Source organism: Thunnus thynnus, chromosome 13, assembly GCF_963924715.1.
Source record: "Thunnus thynnus chromosome 13, fThuThy2.1, whole genome shotgun sequence".
NCBI classification, from domain to species: Eukaryota; Metazoa; Chordata; class Actinopteri; order Scombriformes; family Scombridae; genus Thunnus; species Thunnus thynnus.
The window spans coordinates 1261650-1277969 of NC_089529.1; the positions used below are offsets into that span (position 1 = coordinate 1261650).

Genomic DNA, 16320 nt, shown 5'->3' on the forward strand with positions numbered 1-16320 from the left:
GCTGCTGTGTGCGCCGGCCCAGACACACGGGAGCCTCACGGTGCTTTTCAACACTCCCCCAGCAGGGAACATGTGCTGCCGGGGAGCGACCACGCCTCCACCGGCCTGCCTCACATGTTGCCGCACACATTCACTGACTCCCACTGTGTGCCCTGCGGGAACACTAGAGAACAAAGGGAGTCTCGGGACGTATACTGCCGCATTTCGTCGCATTGATCAGCTGTTTCACAGTGAAAGACAAATCATCTTCATTAACAACTAGACCATTTCCTTGTTATTACGGTGCTTTAGGGAAGTTAGAGCGGTAATCAGTTAGTCGATTGACAGAAAATAATCAGTAATTACTTTGATGATCTAGTATTTTAGCTCAAATTTGACGATGTATGCTTCTCTTTGTCTACATGAGTGTATCTTTGAGTTTGGAACTGCTGGTCGGACAAAACAAGACATTTAAAGGTGTAACCTTTGACTCTGGGGAATTATAATATTTTACACACAAAACAATAAATCCAGGAAATAATCTGCAGATAATCAATAATAAAAACAATCGTTAATTATAGTCCTAAAATAGTGTAAACTGCTGTTGTGTGATAGGCTGTTTTGCCTACTTGTGATCTCTGATTTTTTGTTCTAGGGTTTCCCATCCATCATGTAGGCTAGTTTACAGTAGTGGGTTTGTGGGAGTTGATCACCCTTTTCCGTCTTTCCCAGAGAGCACTAAAAACCTTTCATACAACTCATATACCTGATTTACAGACATCTATAAATCACCAAATATTGATCTGCATTTCCACAGCACTGCACTGAAATCAATAGTTATTTTAAACGAGAGTCGGTCCGCGAGTAATAATGTTAGTTCTGACTGGAATTGGCTGAAACTGGATGTCAAATCGTCACATGAAAAACATCACAAATAAAAAGTTGGGAGCCACTGCTTCAACTTTTGCACGAATGGGAATGTGAGTGGTGATTTTGTTTTTAAAGGGAAGGGAATAGACTGGGCTTCAACACAGCAACACCATTTAAAAATACTGTTGTCTCATTCACCTCAAGTCACATGCAACTGTAGTAAGTTGACATTAACCCGCACCCACAGGTATCAATGTGGCCTTCATGTGCTCCTCGTAACTTCCTGTAAACCAAACGGGGTCCGAACAACCAGCAATTTGCTCGTTGCTGATTTGTCTTGTAGGACAAAGAAGAGCTTAGAGCCTTTCATGTCGTAGATGTGGAATGAAAAACGGAGAAACAAATATCTTAATGACACTGATTTCTTTTTTAAAATTACTTTAAAACATACAGTGACATTTTTTTTCATAGCTGTAGTGTAGGTCACTAAATGTACTTTATAGATAAATGGAGTAAATGAAAATTTGAGCTGACAAGCTTTATAACCATGTCGTACTTGAATATAAAACACTCCTTCATCTTAGTCTATGTGCAACACAACGTCTAGTTTTAATATTTACGATAACAACTAAATGCACCATACTAGCAGCGAATGCACCACTCACGTGGACTGTCAGACGTCACCACCTAAACACGTGTCTTGGCACGGGATTGGCCAAACCGCTGCGGTTACGTCACCACCGATCTGCTCAGCGCACTGACGCGCTCATTAATATGTAGCAGACGAGGGCGGGGCTACGTAAATCAACATCATGGATGCTTTCAGTACATGGTCGGACTAGCGGGGGTTCCAACAGCCGGACACCCCGACCAACTGCAGCTTCATCCTGTATCAGTGTGACCATGGCTTAGTATTTGTTTTATTTCCTTGGTGAGAAAGTCTCTTCCACGGTCAGTGATAGAGAATATATATAGTTCTATATATATATCTTTATATATATATATGTATATTCTCTTTTTTTGCCCAGGATGAATGTCTAAACTCAGGACTGGAGGAAATATTACCTCCCTCGATGGATATGATGTTTTCCTGCTGTCAAAAGTGAGTTGTTTCCTCCTATCCCGTGGATAAAATACTGACAGGTGAGTGAACTGCTTTTACTTTGAGTTTGAAAGTGTCTAAACTTTTGTCCAGTGACTTAATGTCCTGTTCTGCTTGCACTTTAATAACATGCCACTGTCAGCTGTTCTGCAGGCTTAAACGTGTCGTTTATAATGTGTATCATGAATGTCACACAGGCAGTGAATGGGGAGTTGCCATGTGCATTTCCAGCAGGTTTGTTATTTTTTTCATGGAGCAGCGGCAGCAGTGTATTACATAACAGTGTTGGGGGTGGGACTGTACTACAGTCTGCCAGGGACCATCTTATCAAGTTCATCCTGCTGCAGCCTCACCAGCATGTGCATGCTGTCATGTTTACTGAGGAGGCTGAGGCCACACACACGACACACACAACCACTGTTATGAATGGGCTGGCTGTCTTATCTTTATATCGAATTTATCATAAACTGGGTTGTAGTGTCTTATATCAAATGTTTCCTATTCAAGTGATGTAAAACACTTTACTGTTTACCAAAAATACACCTTCATATTCCTTTCTTAGAGTTTATAGTGACTTAAATGAAAGTTTTATCTACAGAATGTCACTCTAATATCACTACTATGACATAGATTATGTTCCTATTATTTTGTGTTCAAGGATTTTTATAATTTTCTTTCAACAGGATATGAAATAGACTGCTTGTTTGATTGTATTTTTAAAGCAATGTAACCATTGTGTATTATACTTCCTTGGCTGACTCACAAGTCCGGTTTTTCAGTTTCATTCAGCCTGAGATATTTACTTGATTTGTGTCCTGTTAACTATTTGTGTGGCCACAAATAAACTGATTCTTGATCGCTTCCAAAAAAAAAAAAAAAAAACCAAGAAACTTGTCATATTTCATAAGCATCAAAGAGCACAGCTCTGTTAGATTAGATCATTGCACGTGTTACATTTCTTTTTACATTTACACAATGGGTCATTTTTCAGTAGTAGTGCTGTTCTGGAAATGGCCCTAACACCATTCTGATTATAAATCATAAACTAGTCCCATTTTTCAACTATTATAATCAGGAAACAATACACGTTTCTCCCCTGAACACAGACAGTCTCTGCAGTCTCTCACTGCCAGTTAAGTAGGCCTATGCTCACCTGTCATATGGGACTGCAAGAATGATGTGTGTGCCATTTAAACTTTGGGGCTTTCAGAAACTAAACTTGTTTTCTGTGCGCATTTGAATCTAACACATTTGACTGAAAATGTCATTTTAACACTACTGGATCCACAAATTGATTATAAGGGATCAGATGTTAGAGCATCTAGCTTTTTATTTGCATATTACTGAAAACATTTTTTAAAGTACTATATTGCACAGCAAGTCTGTTAGCATCAACCATATTTGTCCATATCACCATTGAGATATTTAGTTTGGTTTAGATATTTCATCTTAATTAATTCAGAAGATCTCATTCAGATCAACATTTCATTTTAACCTGAGAACAAATTACATCTAAACATCACAAGAGTCAGTCACATGAAGCAGTCATCACACACACGCTCATCAAAACAGTTACAAGTATAATTAACGCTATCATTAAGTTGAACTTCAAAGTCCGTCAGGTCTCAGAGGAATGCGACTAACTCTAGGGTATTGTGCTACATTCCAGTAATAAGGGGCATGTTACTGGAAACCAGTGTGTCCCAGTTCAGAGTTGGTCATTTGGCCACAAAAAATAGGAGACACACTATGTTGATAATAAGATAATATATTAAATCAAATTTACAACTTAACCACGTATTTTTAAAAAAGCATGGGGTGTGGATGTCAGTAGAGTCAGTGGTGTAGGGTTTGTACAGGTGGAAGATGTATGTACATGTTGTAATGTGCAGAAAGAGAAACTAAGGCAACATAACCCAAACCAACAGGTAACTGTAGGGGGAGCAGGGGTGGATTTTTTGGGCTGATGCTGATATTAGGGAGTAAAAAATTCTGATATTGATATATCAGCCAATAATCTTATTTATATAGGATGTACACATAAATGCACATTTTTGCAATAATATCTCAAATGTGGTTATCAAACACTTGTGACAAAGATATGTAATGGAGGCATGATATTTTACAGTTCGACAATAAACTTCATTGTATAAAATGAAATCAGTGCACTGAAAGAGTAAACTTCACTGAGAATTTAATAATTATAAATAACTATAAATTTAAAAAATCAAAAAAACATGTACGTATATATTAAACTTCAATTAATAAAAAGATTCAAATATACATAAAATGCTGCCTGTATAACATATATATGTGCATATCAGACAAAATATATGCCAATACTGATATATCTATATATGATAATATGGGCTGAGCAATATATCAAACGGGCTCTTATAACCACATCATGAAGTGGCAACATGTGGCGCACCCCGACAGGAACAATTCCTTGTACCAGCTCACAATCCAGCACAGCATAATGGCGCGTCACAGGAATTAAACCCAGCTCCATCATACCCTTCACCAGTACAAAACCCTCCTTTTCTGTCTCAGGTGAAAAAGGCAGCACTGACTCCACAATAAATTAATGTTTAGCGCCTGTGTTATGCAACAGCTTAATTGGTACATGCTCACTACTCACCAAGGACACAAAAGCATTGTCAATGAACGGCTGAAAACCAGAACCAGTATAGCATAGCTGGAGCATACAATGGCGAACAAGATGAAGGCGAATGACATGAAGACAACAGTGAATGATGCTTTTGGCTTCAACAGCAGACACTTGTCCTTCCAATGACCCTCCCCATGCCAGTAATTACACACTCAGGTAAATGCAGGCTTACATGAGGAACCATGTGAAAAATTTGGACCACCACAGGAGTTACAATTATCTTCTCCACTTCTCCAGTCACCTCAAGAGCATGTCTCTGAAAAACCACCCCTATGCATCAATACAAAATCAGCTGATTCAGCTGCTTTAAGCACGGTGTAGGGCTTATGCTCATTTACATACGTAGCAATGCGTTGAGGGAAAGCATTTTTAACTGTTCCAACACAATCAGCTCATAAAGACCACCGATGGTAAACATGGGAATTGAAATCACAGACAAAGTACATTTGTTTGTTTATCACCCTTCATCCAATTTCTGAACTTGTGGTGATACGCTTCAGGGACCAGCTGGTATGCCTTTAACACATCCGCTTTCACTGCCTCATATTCCAAGCCATGCTCTCCACATACAGCTGAGTATGCCTGCTGGGCTCTCCCAGTGAGGATATACTGAAGCATCAGTACTCTGTCCAAACCTGGCCTTTTTTTTTTGCATCAGCAACATGTTCAAAGAGAGTGAAAAAAGTGTCAGGGTCTCGCTCATTAAACTTCAGCACCAAATGTAAATTAGCCACAACATCAGTACCACCAGGTGCAGACCCAACAGAAGCAGAATCCTCTAGACCCTACTAAACCCCCCGGAAGCTCACCCTCTCTGATTAACTGTAACTTGGACTGTTGTAAGGTGCAACATGTACATACAGTATATACATACACTATAACTCAAACTAAAAGGAGCGCCTGTAGGGAGGAACAGAGAGAGCAGCAGCAGAGAGGAAGCTGTTAGCTGCAGCCAGGATTTATAACCTGGGAACACTGGTGCCAAGTGTTCCAGTTTGTACTGATGACCCACCTGTTGAACAAAGCAGAAAGACAGGTGAGTCACAGAAGCACTAGAAACAGCAGGGGTCATCACAGTTGGTATGAGGGAAAAGTTAACCATTCAGTGATGTATGATTCTTCACTTCAGAAAATAAAAGAATCCCACACACTGTCCATCACTTGGACTCATTTTAAGTGATATTCAAGTCAAGAGTTTTTAATCACTGAGACGTAATGATGGTGTGCAAATTTTTTTTTTGAAATTACGTGTTTCTTTACTTTGAATCCAGCTAATGATGTTAAATATCTCAACTACTAAGACAGCATGTTTTTATCAACACTGCTGATGCCTTCTAGATGTCAGTGATGACCGTTGATCTTTTCATGGAACTCACAATGGTGCGTGTGACAACTGTCTGCATGCACTATCAATTGAGAGCAGGGGTCAAAGTCGGAACATCAAAGCTCTGTGCTTCTCTGAAATGCAGACAGATCATTACATGAATAAAAGAGATCTGCAGGTCGTCAAAAGACTGTAACAGAGGGCCTGGTTTGCAGAAGAGCCGATGACATACAAAAGGTATCATCAACATAAAATGAACATAAAATAAATATTATTTATATATAAAGTGTGTGACTGTGAGTATTGAAATTTTTGAAGTACATACTAATTAATTCAAGATTGTATAACGAAATGTAGTTTGTAGTCCCTTAATGCTACTCACAAAAACAGAAATTATATAAATGGATTAATAAATAATAAGAATGCAGGAATTGCTGCACTGGGTATCTTAGTATATAATTGCAGTGTGCCTGGTTCAATACTGGCCAGGGATGATTGTTGATTGTTGCATGTCATCCACCTTCTCTGCCAATGTGGTTTGTCTGTTTCTACTGTCTGGCAGTAAAAGCTAAAATGACTATTTTTGTCTTCATACTGTAAAGCTAGCCACCTGCAAATTACTCATTAGAGCCACACAGATAATTTCACCATTCTGTTGTCAGATGATGTATAAAGTGACCAGTGGGACAAGCTCTCAAACATTGATATTGTCCTTTTTACTCAGCGTCATGGTCTATATGCCTCAATATGATCCTAATATCCAATATTCAGAATACAGTGTAAATATATACCAGTACCTCCACTTGCTTTCAGGTAAAAGCCAAACCACTAGACCTTGAGGGTTCAAAGAATTGAAGACACAGGCCCACTCAATATATATTATACACAGATTATAATTGCTCCCTGTGTTATTAGGTGTGATATTATTGTTGTGTTATAATCAGGATTCAGATATTTTACACTTGTACAATAAGACATTGGTTCTCAGGCTTTGCCACAGCCTGGTAAACTCAATTACCAGTAGTAATATCCAGTACAGTTAACATTTGTTTGTATGCTTTCATTTTAAAGGTCTGGAATGCCAAAGGAACTGGGGCATTTTGGGGAGCGGGCTGCCCGAAACACTTCAAAAAATGCTAAGGATAAGAGTAACAGTGCCACCCTGCGGGCGTCCCAGGGTGGCACCCATAGAGAGCAATCTGGAATGGGTGACATGAGCAACCGCATGCTGCGCTGTGACTCAGAGAAGGACTCTGAAAAAGACTCAGGGTACTCAGGTGAGCAAAAGTCCATTTCCATTTATGGACGCAGACTCCATGAATACCTGACAGATTTCAGTCCCTTAAAAAATGTTTATGGAAAAATTAGAAATGGTTTTCTATCTTTCATGATGTCAGTGCTGATAAACATGCACTACGGTTCAACTAATATTGATTTTAATGGCTTCTATGATACCTAGTTATTTATATATTTATTGATTTGTTTTCATCTTCATAACTGGGGAGTTTCCCTGAGAATAGTGCAACACCCTGCTTCACACTCACACAGTTACACACAGTCACACCTGGAAGCTGCCCAGTACAACCACAATGGTCACTGAGCAGCTCCATTGGAAAAGTGCCTTGCTCAGAGGCACCTCAGTGATGATAGTGATGGTGATTGGCTAATGCTTTGTTTCTCCTACATGTTGTATATGTTTTATATCCGCTCCACCTCCTCTAAGTCCTGGTTCTCCCTCTCCCTCAGAGGCTGGCTCCGACTCTGTCCACACTGATGTAGACGACCAGCGCAGCAGTGTGAGCGAACCTCACAGGGAGAGCAGGGAAAGTTCGAACAACAACGGTGTGAACGCTGCAGGCCGCAACATGCCTCCTTATGAGGAGCTCACCCCCATATACGTCATCAAAAACCTGGTGGTCAAGCCGGTGAGCTATCCAGTTACAGATAACAACTTGCTGTTTCAGACGTTTCACTTTGTTACATAATAAACAGATTCAAGTAAGGAAATGGTAGGAAAAAAGGAACATTCAGTCACCAGTCAGCGTATTATCTTTTATTTATTAAGTGTATCTTAATTGTTTCCTTTATTAGTTGTCATCAAATCAACAGTAATTGATTTTCTAATTGACTAACTGATTGGCCTTGCAATATTATATTGAAGCCACCATGTTAACTATATACAACTACTGTTTAACAACAGATCAAATAACATTAGTATTAGTAGTATTTATAGTTAATGAATGCTTAATACATACATATAGCTGACAACTGGGGGTGGGCACAAACACCTGTACAATATAATGCAGTTCAGTACATTAGTACTGGAATATACTGTAAGGCTGCAACTACCAATTATTTCCCTTGTGGATTAATCTGAAGACATGAATTCATTATTTTGTCTATTAAACATCTGAAAAAAGCAGAAAATGTCCATCATAGTTTCTGAGAATCCAATGTTATGTCTTCAGATGTCTTGTCCAACCAACAGTCGAAAACCCCCAAAATAATCTGATATGAAACAGAGCAAAGCAGCAAATTCTCACATTGAAGAACGTGCAACCAGAAAATTCTTACTACTTCTTGAAAAATGACTTAAACAGTTAATTGATTATCAAAATAGCTGCTGATTAATTTTCTATTTCTGGACTAATCAATGAATCAGCTATTTGTTTCAGCTCTAATATGTGCTTTGTGAAAATTGTTAAGCCTACAATATCATTGATTTTACAACCTTTTAGTCTTAACTGCACATCCAGCAGATGCAGAGCAACATAAGCATTCATTTGGAGTTGTGTTTGATATCCACCAACTGAGAAAAAAGCTCTTTACTAAAGCAGCTTTAAATATTTTTCGAGACTGTACTGGAGAATGAATGAATGAAAGATTGTCAAATGTCACAGGACCTTTTTGCCCTGAGTTGAGACTCCCATCAGGTTGTGAAAAAACCAACACAGACAACCAAACTCCAACCACATAACCATAACCCCAGAAAGATTCAACTTTGATAATAGTTTGGTAGAGGTTGTTGGAGCACTGCCTACAGTATTGTGCAAAGGTTTTAGGTAAGGATGCTTTCAAAAATAATGTCATGAATAGTTTTTATTTATCAGTTAACTTCATACAAAGTTGAGTAAACAGCAGAAACCTAAATGAAATCTCCTCAGTATACCTGCACACTCTTTTTCAAGGAACTTGGCAGGTCAGTTGTTCCTGCATCTAGGAGAAGTTGCCACACGTCTGTGGATTTAGGCATCTCAGCTGCCTCTGTCTCTCTGTGTAACCCCAGATTGACTCCATGATGTTGAGATCAGGGCTCTGTGGGGGCCAAACCATCTGTTGCAGGACTCCTTGTTCTTCCTGTTGCTGAAGATAGTTCTTTATGACTCTGGCTGTATGTTTGGGCTCATTGTCATGCTGCAGAATACATTAGATGTTGAGGTTCTTCTCCATAATACAATACTATCAAGGAGTTGTCTGATTGGTCCCAAAAGTGCCTACAACATTTGCACAGTACTGTGTTTGTATATTCTATATAATTACTAATCCAAGTTTTGTTTACTGGCTGCTTTAAATACATCAGCTTGTTATGATATTCCTTCAGGCCTCAGTTATGTTTGTGTCCTACAGCTTATCTCTTTGTGACGTTAACCTCCTCCCCATCTTTTGCTCTTTCCTTTACTCTGGTCTCTATTTGCTGTTCACATAAAACCCGCTCACAACCTCCTGGTGGTACAGTCTAGACCAGAGCAGCTTCTGCATGGCCCCCTGGCATGGAGCGGGGGTTGGCACAGCCTTACCACTGCCAAAGCGCCCACCCAGCTCTTACTGATCCAACAGCCAGCAATACCTGCATCTTCCTCTTCTACCCCAACCTCTTCATCCAGTCTATCAGGACCACAAGGTCAAGTTAAGAAAGGAGGCAGCCGCAGCAACCAGAACCACAGCAGCAAGAATTCATACCTGCCCATTCTGAATTCTTACCCTCGCATCGCTCCCCACCCCAGGAAGGAGAGCCATGAGGGCAAGGGTGCCAAATGGGCGGAGGGGGTTAAGGAGAGTGGCAGTGAAGGCCAGAGCCAGAGCAAGAGAGTGTGCACTGAAGAAGAGAAGAGGGAGGCTGTATCTACCACCAGCCACCTCCTCAATCCCCAGCAGCAGCACCAGAAAGAGGGTAGGGTCCATTCCCATTCCCAGTGTAAAGGTAGGGGGGGCCACAGCTCCTCTCCAAGCTCATCTCACTGCCGATTGCCAAACTCCACCACCCATCCCAAATCCCACCACTGCCAACAAAGCTCAGGCTCTGACAGTGTGGGCTCACCGTCCGTCTCCAGCTCCCAGACACCCTCGCCACCTTCTTCTTCTGACTCCCCCTCATCCTCCTCTCCTCCCTCGTCTTCTCCCCCCTCCTCCACAAGTCACAGCCCCTACCGCTTGGCCCCAGACAGCTCGTCTACCCGCCAGCGCCGTTTCCTCAACACAGCTGAGATCCTAAACCAGTCAGGCCTGCTGGCCATCACGCTACGCACCAAGGAACTGTTGAAGCAGAACGCAGCCACTGAAAGAGAAATCGCCCAGCTCCGTCAGCACACCCATCTCCTGTGCCAGGCCGCCCAGGCCAGCCAGAACAGGTGCAACAAAGATTCAGACAGCCTCGACAAACTCCTCCAGGCAATGACTGAGTCGGGCTCCTACCCAAACCTAGACTTAAATCAACTGAAAGAGCTCAGCTGCATCCACCAACAGAGCAAGACTAGAGGTGAGGAAGTCAAAGAGAAGGATAATGACATGAGAACCAGTAAGACACACAGCAACCTGCTGCAGAACCTGGTGTCTTTATACAACATAGATGATGGAACATCACCTCCCTCTCCACTGTTTGCCCCCTCGCCAGATACAGAAGAGACAGAGCATGCTGACTGTCCTCTGGACTCCATGTCCACCTCTCTCTCTGTTTCTTTTTCCAGGTCTGTCCCTGAGCAGGGACACAGACAAGCAGTCATGGATAAGGACTTAGGTGATCTCATGTTGCCAGAGAGCTCTACGCACAATAACTATCTCCTCTAGCTTCCTGGGGAAAAGGACATGGATGTGTGATGACTTACAGGGTAACATGTCCACATGTGGTTGAAAGGTGTTGAAATGATTAACACACATGATTCACAGTTCAATATGATTGATATATTTTCCTACTTTTAAGTCAGGGATTTCCTAAATCCAGGTGTCCATTTTTCAACTATATGTTGCCTTCTGTGGATGAGCCTGTCATTCAGGTGGCCTCATACACAGTCAGTGTATGGACATCCAATATGTCCAATATATCCAGTTAGTGACATGCATCAAATGATAAAGGTGGCAGAAGCAGTGAGACAACTGAAACCTGTTTACAGACAGACAGAACATAATGTTGTTTCCACCTCTCAGGTCTGTGGTGCAGATTCCCAACATCATAGGCTGATAACTGGCTTTTGCTCTTATCTGTTTCCTCTAAGAGTTTGACCGATAAAAACATCACTTCACACAGGGGTCAACAAGCTTTCAGTGGGTGGCTTATTACAGTATTTTCTGATTGCTTTGGCTCAGTTTTCACAACAGAGTTTTAATGAGGAAAACTCTGAGCCAAACCGACCTTCTAGATTCTTCCCTTTAAACACAAAAAGCTGCCCAGAGTGCAATGCACCACATGTTCAGTCCTCAGAATACAGACCGCAATTTCTATTCTGTTACTAAACATACAGATAACTGAATCAAGGCAACATCAATGTGTGTTTGCAAGCATTTGTCCTTGTTTTACAGTAACAACAGTACCCAGGTGAGCAATATGGCCACATAACTGCTAATTAAAAACATGACCATGATTTATTTCCTTTTAATTACTGTCAAAAATGTTGCAATATATAAAGTATCTATTACTATTATGTAAATTGTGGTTAATGTTAAATGCTGCAGTCACAGTCATCATTTTCTAAATTCATTTTTGCTCTGCACCATTTCAAATACTGACTTCTGCATGAATTGAAATGTTTTACATTTTTGAATTATTTGATAATCACAATCTTATTTTAAAATCAACAATGATTCAAATTGTAGTTACAGTATGCTCAGATAAACTTGCTGTGTGATGCATAACCTAATTTCATACATATGTTTTCCTTTTGAGCACTATATGAGATTTTGAGGCTAAAATGAGGGGTATGGCTTTTTCTGTACAAGAGTTTTTCAACTTGAAAGGTGAGCCAAAGGCAATTAAATAAAATACTGTGATTAATGGATAGGGAGTGGTACAGATTACATAACACACCCTCTGGCAGTCTCAGCTCTTCTACACTAGATGGGATCAGCTGATTGCACTCTAAATTCACAAATTGGTAGTCTAAAATGTGATTGTTCTTCATGCTTGTTTTGACTGGGAATTTATGATTTGCCACTGACATGATTAGTCAGATCAAAAGACATAGTGAATGTTCACAGTCTGCGTACACAGACAGTTGTCCATTGAACCTCCACATGTTGCTTTTTGAGATTTGGCTGAGTTGGAAAACCTGTTCTACCAACAAACATGGTTCCTGTCAAACCTAAATAAATATTGTGGGTGCATCCAATAATCATCTACTACAGGCATGTGTCAAACTGTTCATCTGTAATTGGTCATGACCACTTAGTTTTGGACATCTTGCCTGTCAGGACTGTGTATGTTCACATTGCACAAGTCTACTTTTACCCCAAGGATTACTTAATGAAATTTCTACTGATACTCATATTCCAGTAGGTGTATGATCTCGCTTGGCAGTACATTATTGTGGATTATTTGCTTTTTTAATTTTTTTTTCCCTCAGTCATGTTTGAATGTCTGAAGAGTGCATGAAGATGTGTGAGTGTGTTTGTTAGTGAGTGTGTGCAGATCTGTGATGCAATAGCTTGTAAACATGCACTTGCTTACCATGATTTCATTATAGATTTAATCAATTATGTATACTGTAGATTGGTTGTAGATGTGGGGCACTGATCTTAATTACTGTCAAATATAATCCGGTATATGGCAAAATAAATGGACTGTCTTCACATGCTCTCAAATACAACCTTAAAAAATAAATCTAGTCTGACTCATGAACAGATATATTGAGATTGTGTGTTTTGTCTGATAATGATAACCTTTGCCATTAAATGCCTGAAAGCAAGTGCTACAGAATGTTGTAAAGTACAGGAAACCACCTGCTTTCTTAAGAGGATGTTTGAGGTCACATGTAAGAATACGCCCTTTAAAAATGTTGTGTTTCTTTATTTTGGCTTTTGAAAACCCAAAACATAAGGTCTCTGTGTTTTTGAAACTGAAATTGGCAAATTTATGCTATACACAGTAATAAATGATGGGAAACAGCATTTCACACAAACCAGTGTGTTTGACCTGTTTGACAGAAATAATAGATAGTATAAAGTTGTTAAACAATTCACAAATGACAGTATGTTTGACAAGAAAGACAACACTATGTGCCATTTCTACATTTTAAAATGATAGTTCTTGCTGTTGATGGGAAGATAGCTGATGGAAAATTGATAGAAAGAATTGACTGCCTTTTATTTAACTGCATTTGTAGACTGTAGTTTGTTCCTCTGTTGTAAAAACTTTGATTCAATGAACGTTGTTGTCAAACTCTTAAAGGATTCACATAGCATTGTCTGAATACTCTCATGGTGTATTTATTTCAGGCATACATTGTCATTGTATCCAGCCTGTTATTGATAAAATCTGGAGCATACGGCCTAGCATTTTATGTTTTAATATTGAAAAATGAAATTATTATTTTATGTGTACAAGTAATGCATATGTGTTCCTCTTCCATGCAAATCACAATACAGACAGAGGTTTGGTAAAGTATTAATCAGCCTCAGCAAACCTGTTATACTGCAGCTTTTTATTCCTCAGCAGTAGCAGTATGGAGGAGTGCGTAAACCCATCAATCAATATTCCCAAAACAAAACTGAATACTGCATTTGTAAGCGTGAATATGGTGAAACAGAACTACAATGCTCAGTCTTCAGGAATAGATGGCCTTCTTCTTTCTCTGTCAATACGGGATTTCTGAGAAGGGAAGAGAAGACCGCACTCTTCATCAGGATCTGTTTGGGTCTTCGGGTCCTGGTCAGTCTGTGCAACATGTGGATCATGAAGGCCTAACTTAATTTGCATGTAGTTTTACTAGGTATGTGTCATTGCACACTGTTATAGCTCACAGGACAGATAAAAATCAAGCTCATTACTAGAGATTTAATGATGGATCACTTTCTGCCAGTTCCAGCTTCCTCCAGCAGGTGGCATTGTTATCCAGTATTTATAAAAGGAGGTTATAAGGAGTGATTTACAAGACAGACAGACTGGAAGGATGGGTCTGTTTAAGTAACATTTGCTAAAAACTACAGTTACCAGCTGTTTTACTGAGCCTTTTATGGAAATGAAACTATATATTTGTGAGCCATTTTTAAAGATTAACATCTTCAGTAGAAATCAGTGGGCTTGGGGCTGAGAGATACAGGCAGGGTAGTGAAGTCAGAAAGTATTGAGAGACAAACACATTGTTGATTTTGGTCTTTTCATAAGAATTGTTGACAATAACAAAAATATAGAATAATGCCAAACTTATCCCTTAAAGATATCCAGGCAGAGAGCTCCAGACCTTACTGCAAAAGCCTGGTCACCCGTAGTTTTGAGCTCTCCAAGTGTTCTCTCCAGAGTCTTGTCTCCAGAACTGGATGTCCAAGTCCAGAGAAAAGAGTGTGTTGCCTATGTTATTTACAGTTTTTTTTGCCTTGTTTTTCATTGGAGGGGGCCAAAAAGTCTGTAGTCATATGGAGAGATAATAGTGCATTTATTTTTCATAAATTTTTTCACTGTGAAGTCGAAACATCCACACGGCATGGAAAGAAAAGTCTATATATTATTTACACAACTAAAAATGTAAATGAGGTTGAAGTGAGAAATTAGGTACACTTAATGTGAATATTTAACCAACGAAATTCTCATTGTTCATATTTTTTACAGAAAATCACATTGCTTGGTCTCTCAAGTACAAAACTGGTGTTGTGAGAACAGATATGCACTTTTGCAACTGAATTTGATATTGTCATTCTGTTTGTTTTGGCAAACCTTAAAAACATGTAAATAATATTTGCACTTTTTTTGTCTCCAAAAAGGCCAATGTCAATTTGCATCATTAGACTTTCTTAGATGAGGAAAATCTATGACCCAATTCTCAGCATTCAATGAATTGATCCAGTTATACGAAGGGTATTAAATATTTATTCACCTTCCCTGTGATCTGTTGCCTGTACTAATTAATCTAGGGCCTGGCTTTGATGAGCTATCAAAGTATGAAAATTGTATGGTGGAAGGACATACAGTAGACCAGTGCTTCTTGGTGTCTGATCACAATATTTCCCTTCACATCTTGCGAAAGAGATGTACTGCCCGCTTACCTGATCCATTGTGCTCCATGTAAGTAAATCCAATAATATGTCAACTTTCCCTGAAAGCTTGTTCCTAACATTTAATGCTTTCCTGTATGCATCTATACCACTTTTGGAAGAATCCTGGGCAGGTGGTCAACTTGCAGTCAGTTAGCTGAAAGGAATCCATCACTGGAGGAGACCTGAGGACAGACTTACCAGGTGATACAAACAAAACCTTTTGCCATGAGTTGTATTTGTTGATAATGTATTTTTATGTGAGTTTCTGCAATCTTTGACCTTTAAAGTTTACCTGCATAATTTCAGGGTGCGCTGCTAAATTTGGAAGCATTTCACTTTACTATTGCTGACATCCAGCTGGTTCAGGTAAGTGAAACAGTTACTCAATGAACATAGTGAGTCCAACAAGCCCAAAATAAAAGATGTTTACAAGTAGAGACTTTTTTGTGGTAGTGGGCTACTGGAGAAACTATGGTATAGTATCAACACATTCATGACTTGATTGTTGGCTGCAGAACAGTACATATATAAGCTATGATCAGTGAACTCCAGTGTTTCAACTGCATCTCCAAGCAGACTTTGAAAGGAAGGAAAATATAATTACAAACATATATAAAAGGCTGTTTTCTACATAGGAAACAATGCTCTAGCTGGGAAAAAAAACCTTGTGAAAGTTTGACTAAAAGTGTCATTCTACAGCAGTTATTACTTATATGAAGATAAAATCAAGATTTATGTGTTCCTCATTTGGGGTCCATGCTAAGGTCTTATGTTCCTATATGCTTGAAAAGTTCTTTTCATTGTTTGATCTGTAAACAAATTAATGATTTAATAATGAAACAACAATAGGAACTGGACAGTCAGTCAAAAGTTATATTAACAGTTAGCTGTGATACAAAAGAAATTACATAAAGA

The 16320-nt window shown here is 39.5% G+C and overlaps 1 protein-coding gene across 2 annotated transcripts; it reads left to right on the forward strand.

The window, feature by feature from the left end:
- The first annotated feature begins 1634 nt into the window (after window positions 1-1634).
- Window positions 1635-13058, forward strand: LOC137195120 (CLOCK-interacting pacemaker-like). Of its 2 annotated transcripts, none has more exons than XM_067607203.1 (5): window positions 1635-1780; window positions 1878-1992; window positions 7018-7223; window positions 7693-7871; window positions 9682-13058. In XM_067607203.1, exons 3-5 carry the CDS (start codon window positions 7025-7027, stop codon window positions 11008-11010), a joined length of 1707 nt encoding a protein of 568 aa, XP_067463304.1. In that variant the 5' UTR covers window positions 1635-1780; window positions 1878-1992; window positions 7018-7024; the 3' UTR covers window positions 11011-13058. The 2 variants fall into 2 exon arrangements, with proteins under 2 accessions (XP_067463304.1, XP_067463303.1); XM_067607202.1 differs by having other exon boundaries at window positions 1646-1800.
- The last annotated feature ends 3262 nt before the right edge of the window (window positions 13059-16320 follow it).

Coding starts and splice junctions, on each gene's coding strand:
- LOC137195120 (XM_067607203.1), top strand. CDS start 7,025: ATGCCAAAGGAACTGGGGCATTTTGGGGAGCGGGCTGCCCGAAACACT. Junction 7,224..7,692: donor AAAAGACTCAGGGTACTCAG/GTGAGCAAAAGT, acceptor CCTCTCCCTCAG/AGGCTGGCTCCGACTCTGTC. Junction 7,872..9,681: donor AAAACCTGGTGGTCAAGCCG/GTGAGCTATCCA, acceptor CTGGTGGTACAG/TCTAGACCAGAGCAGCTTCT.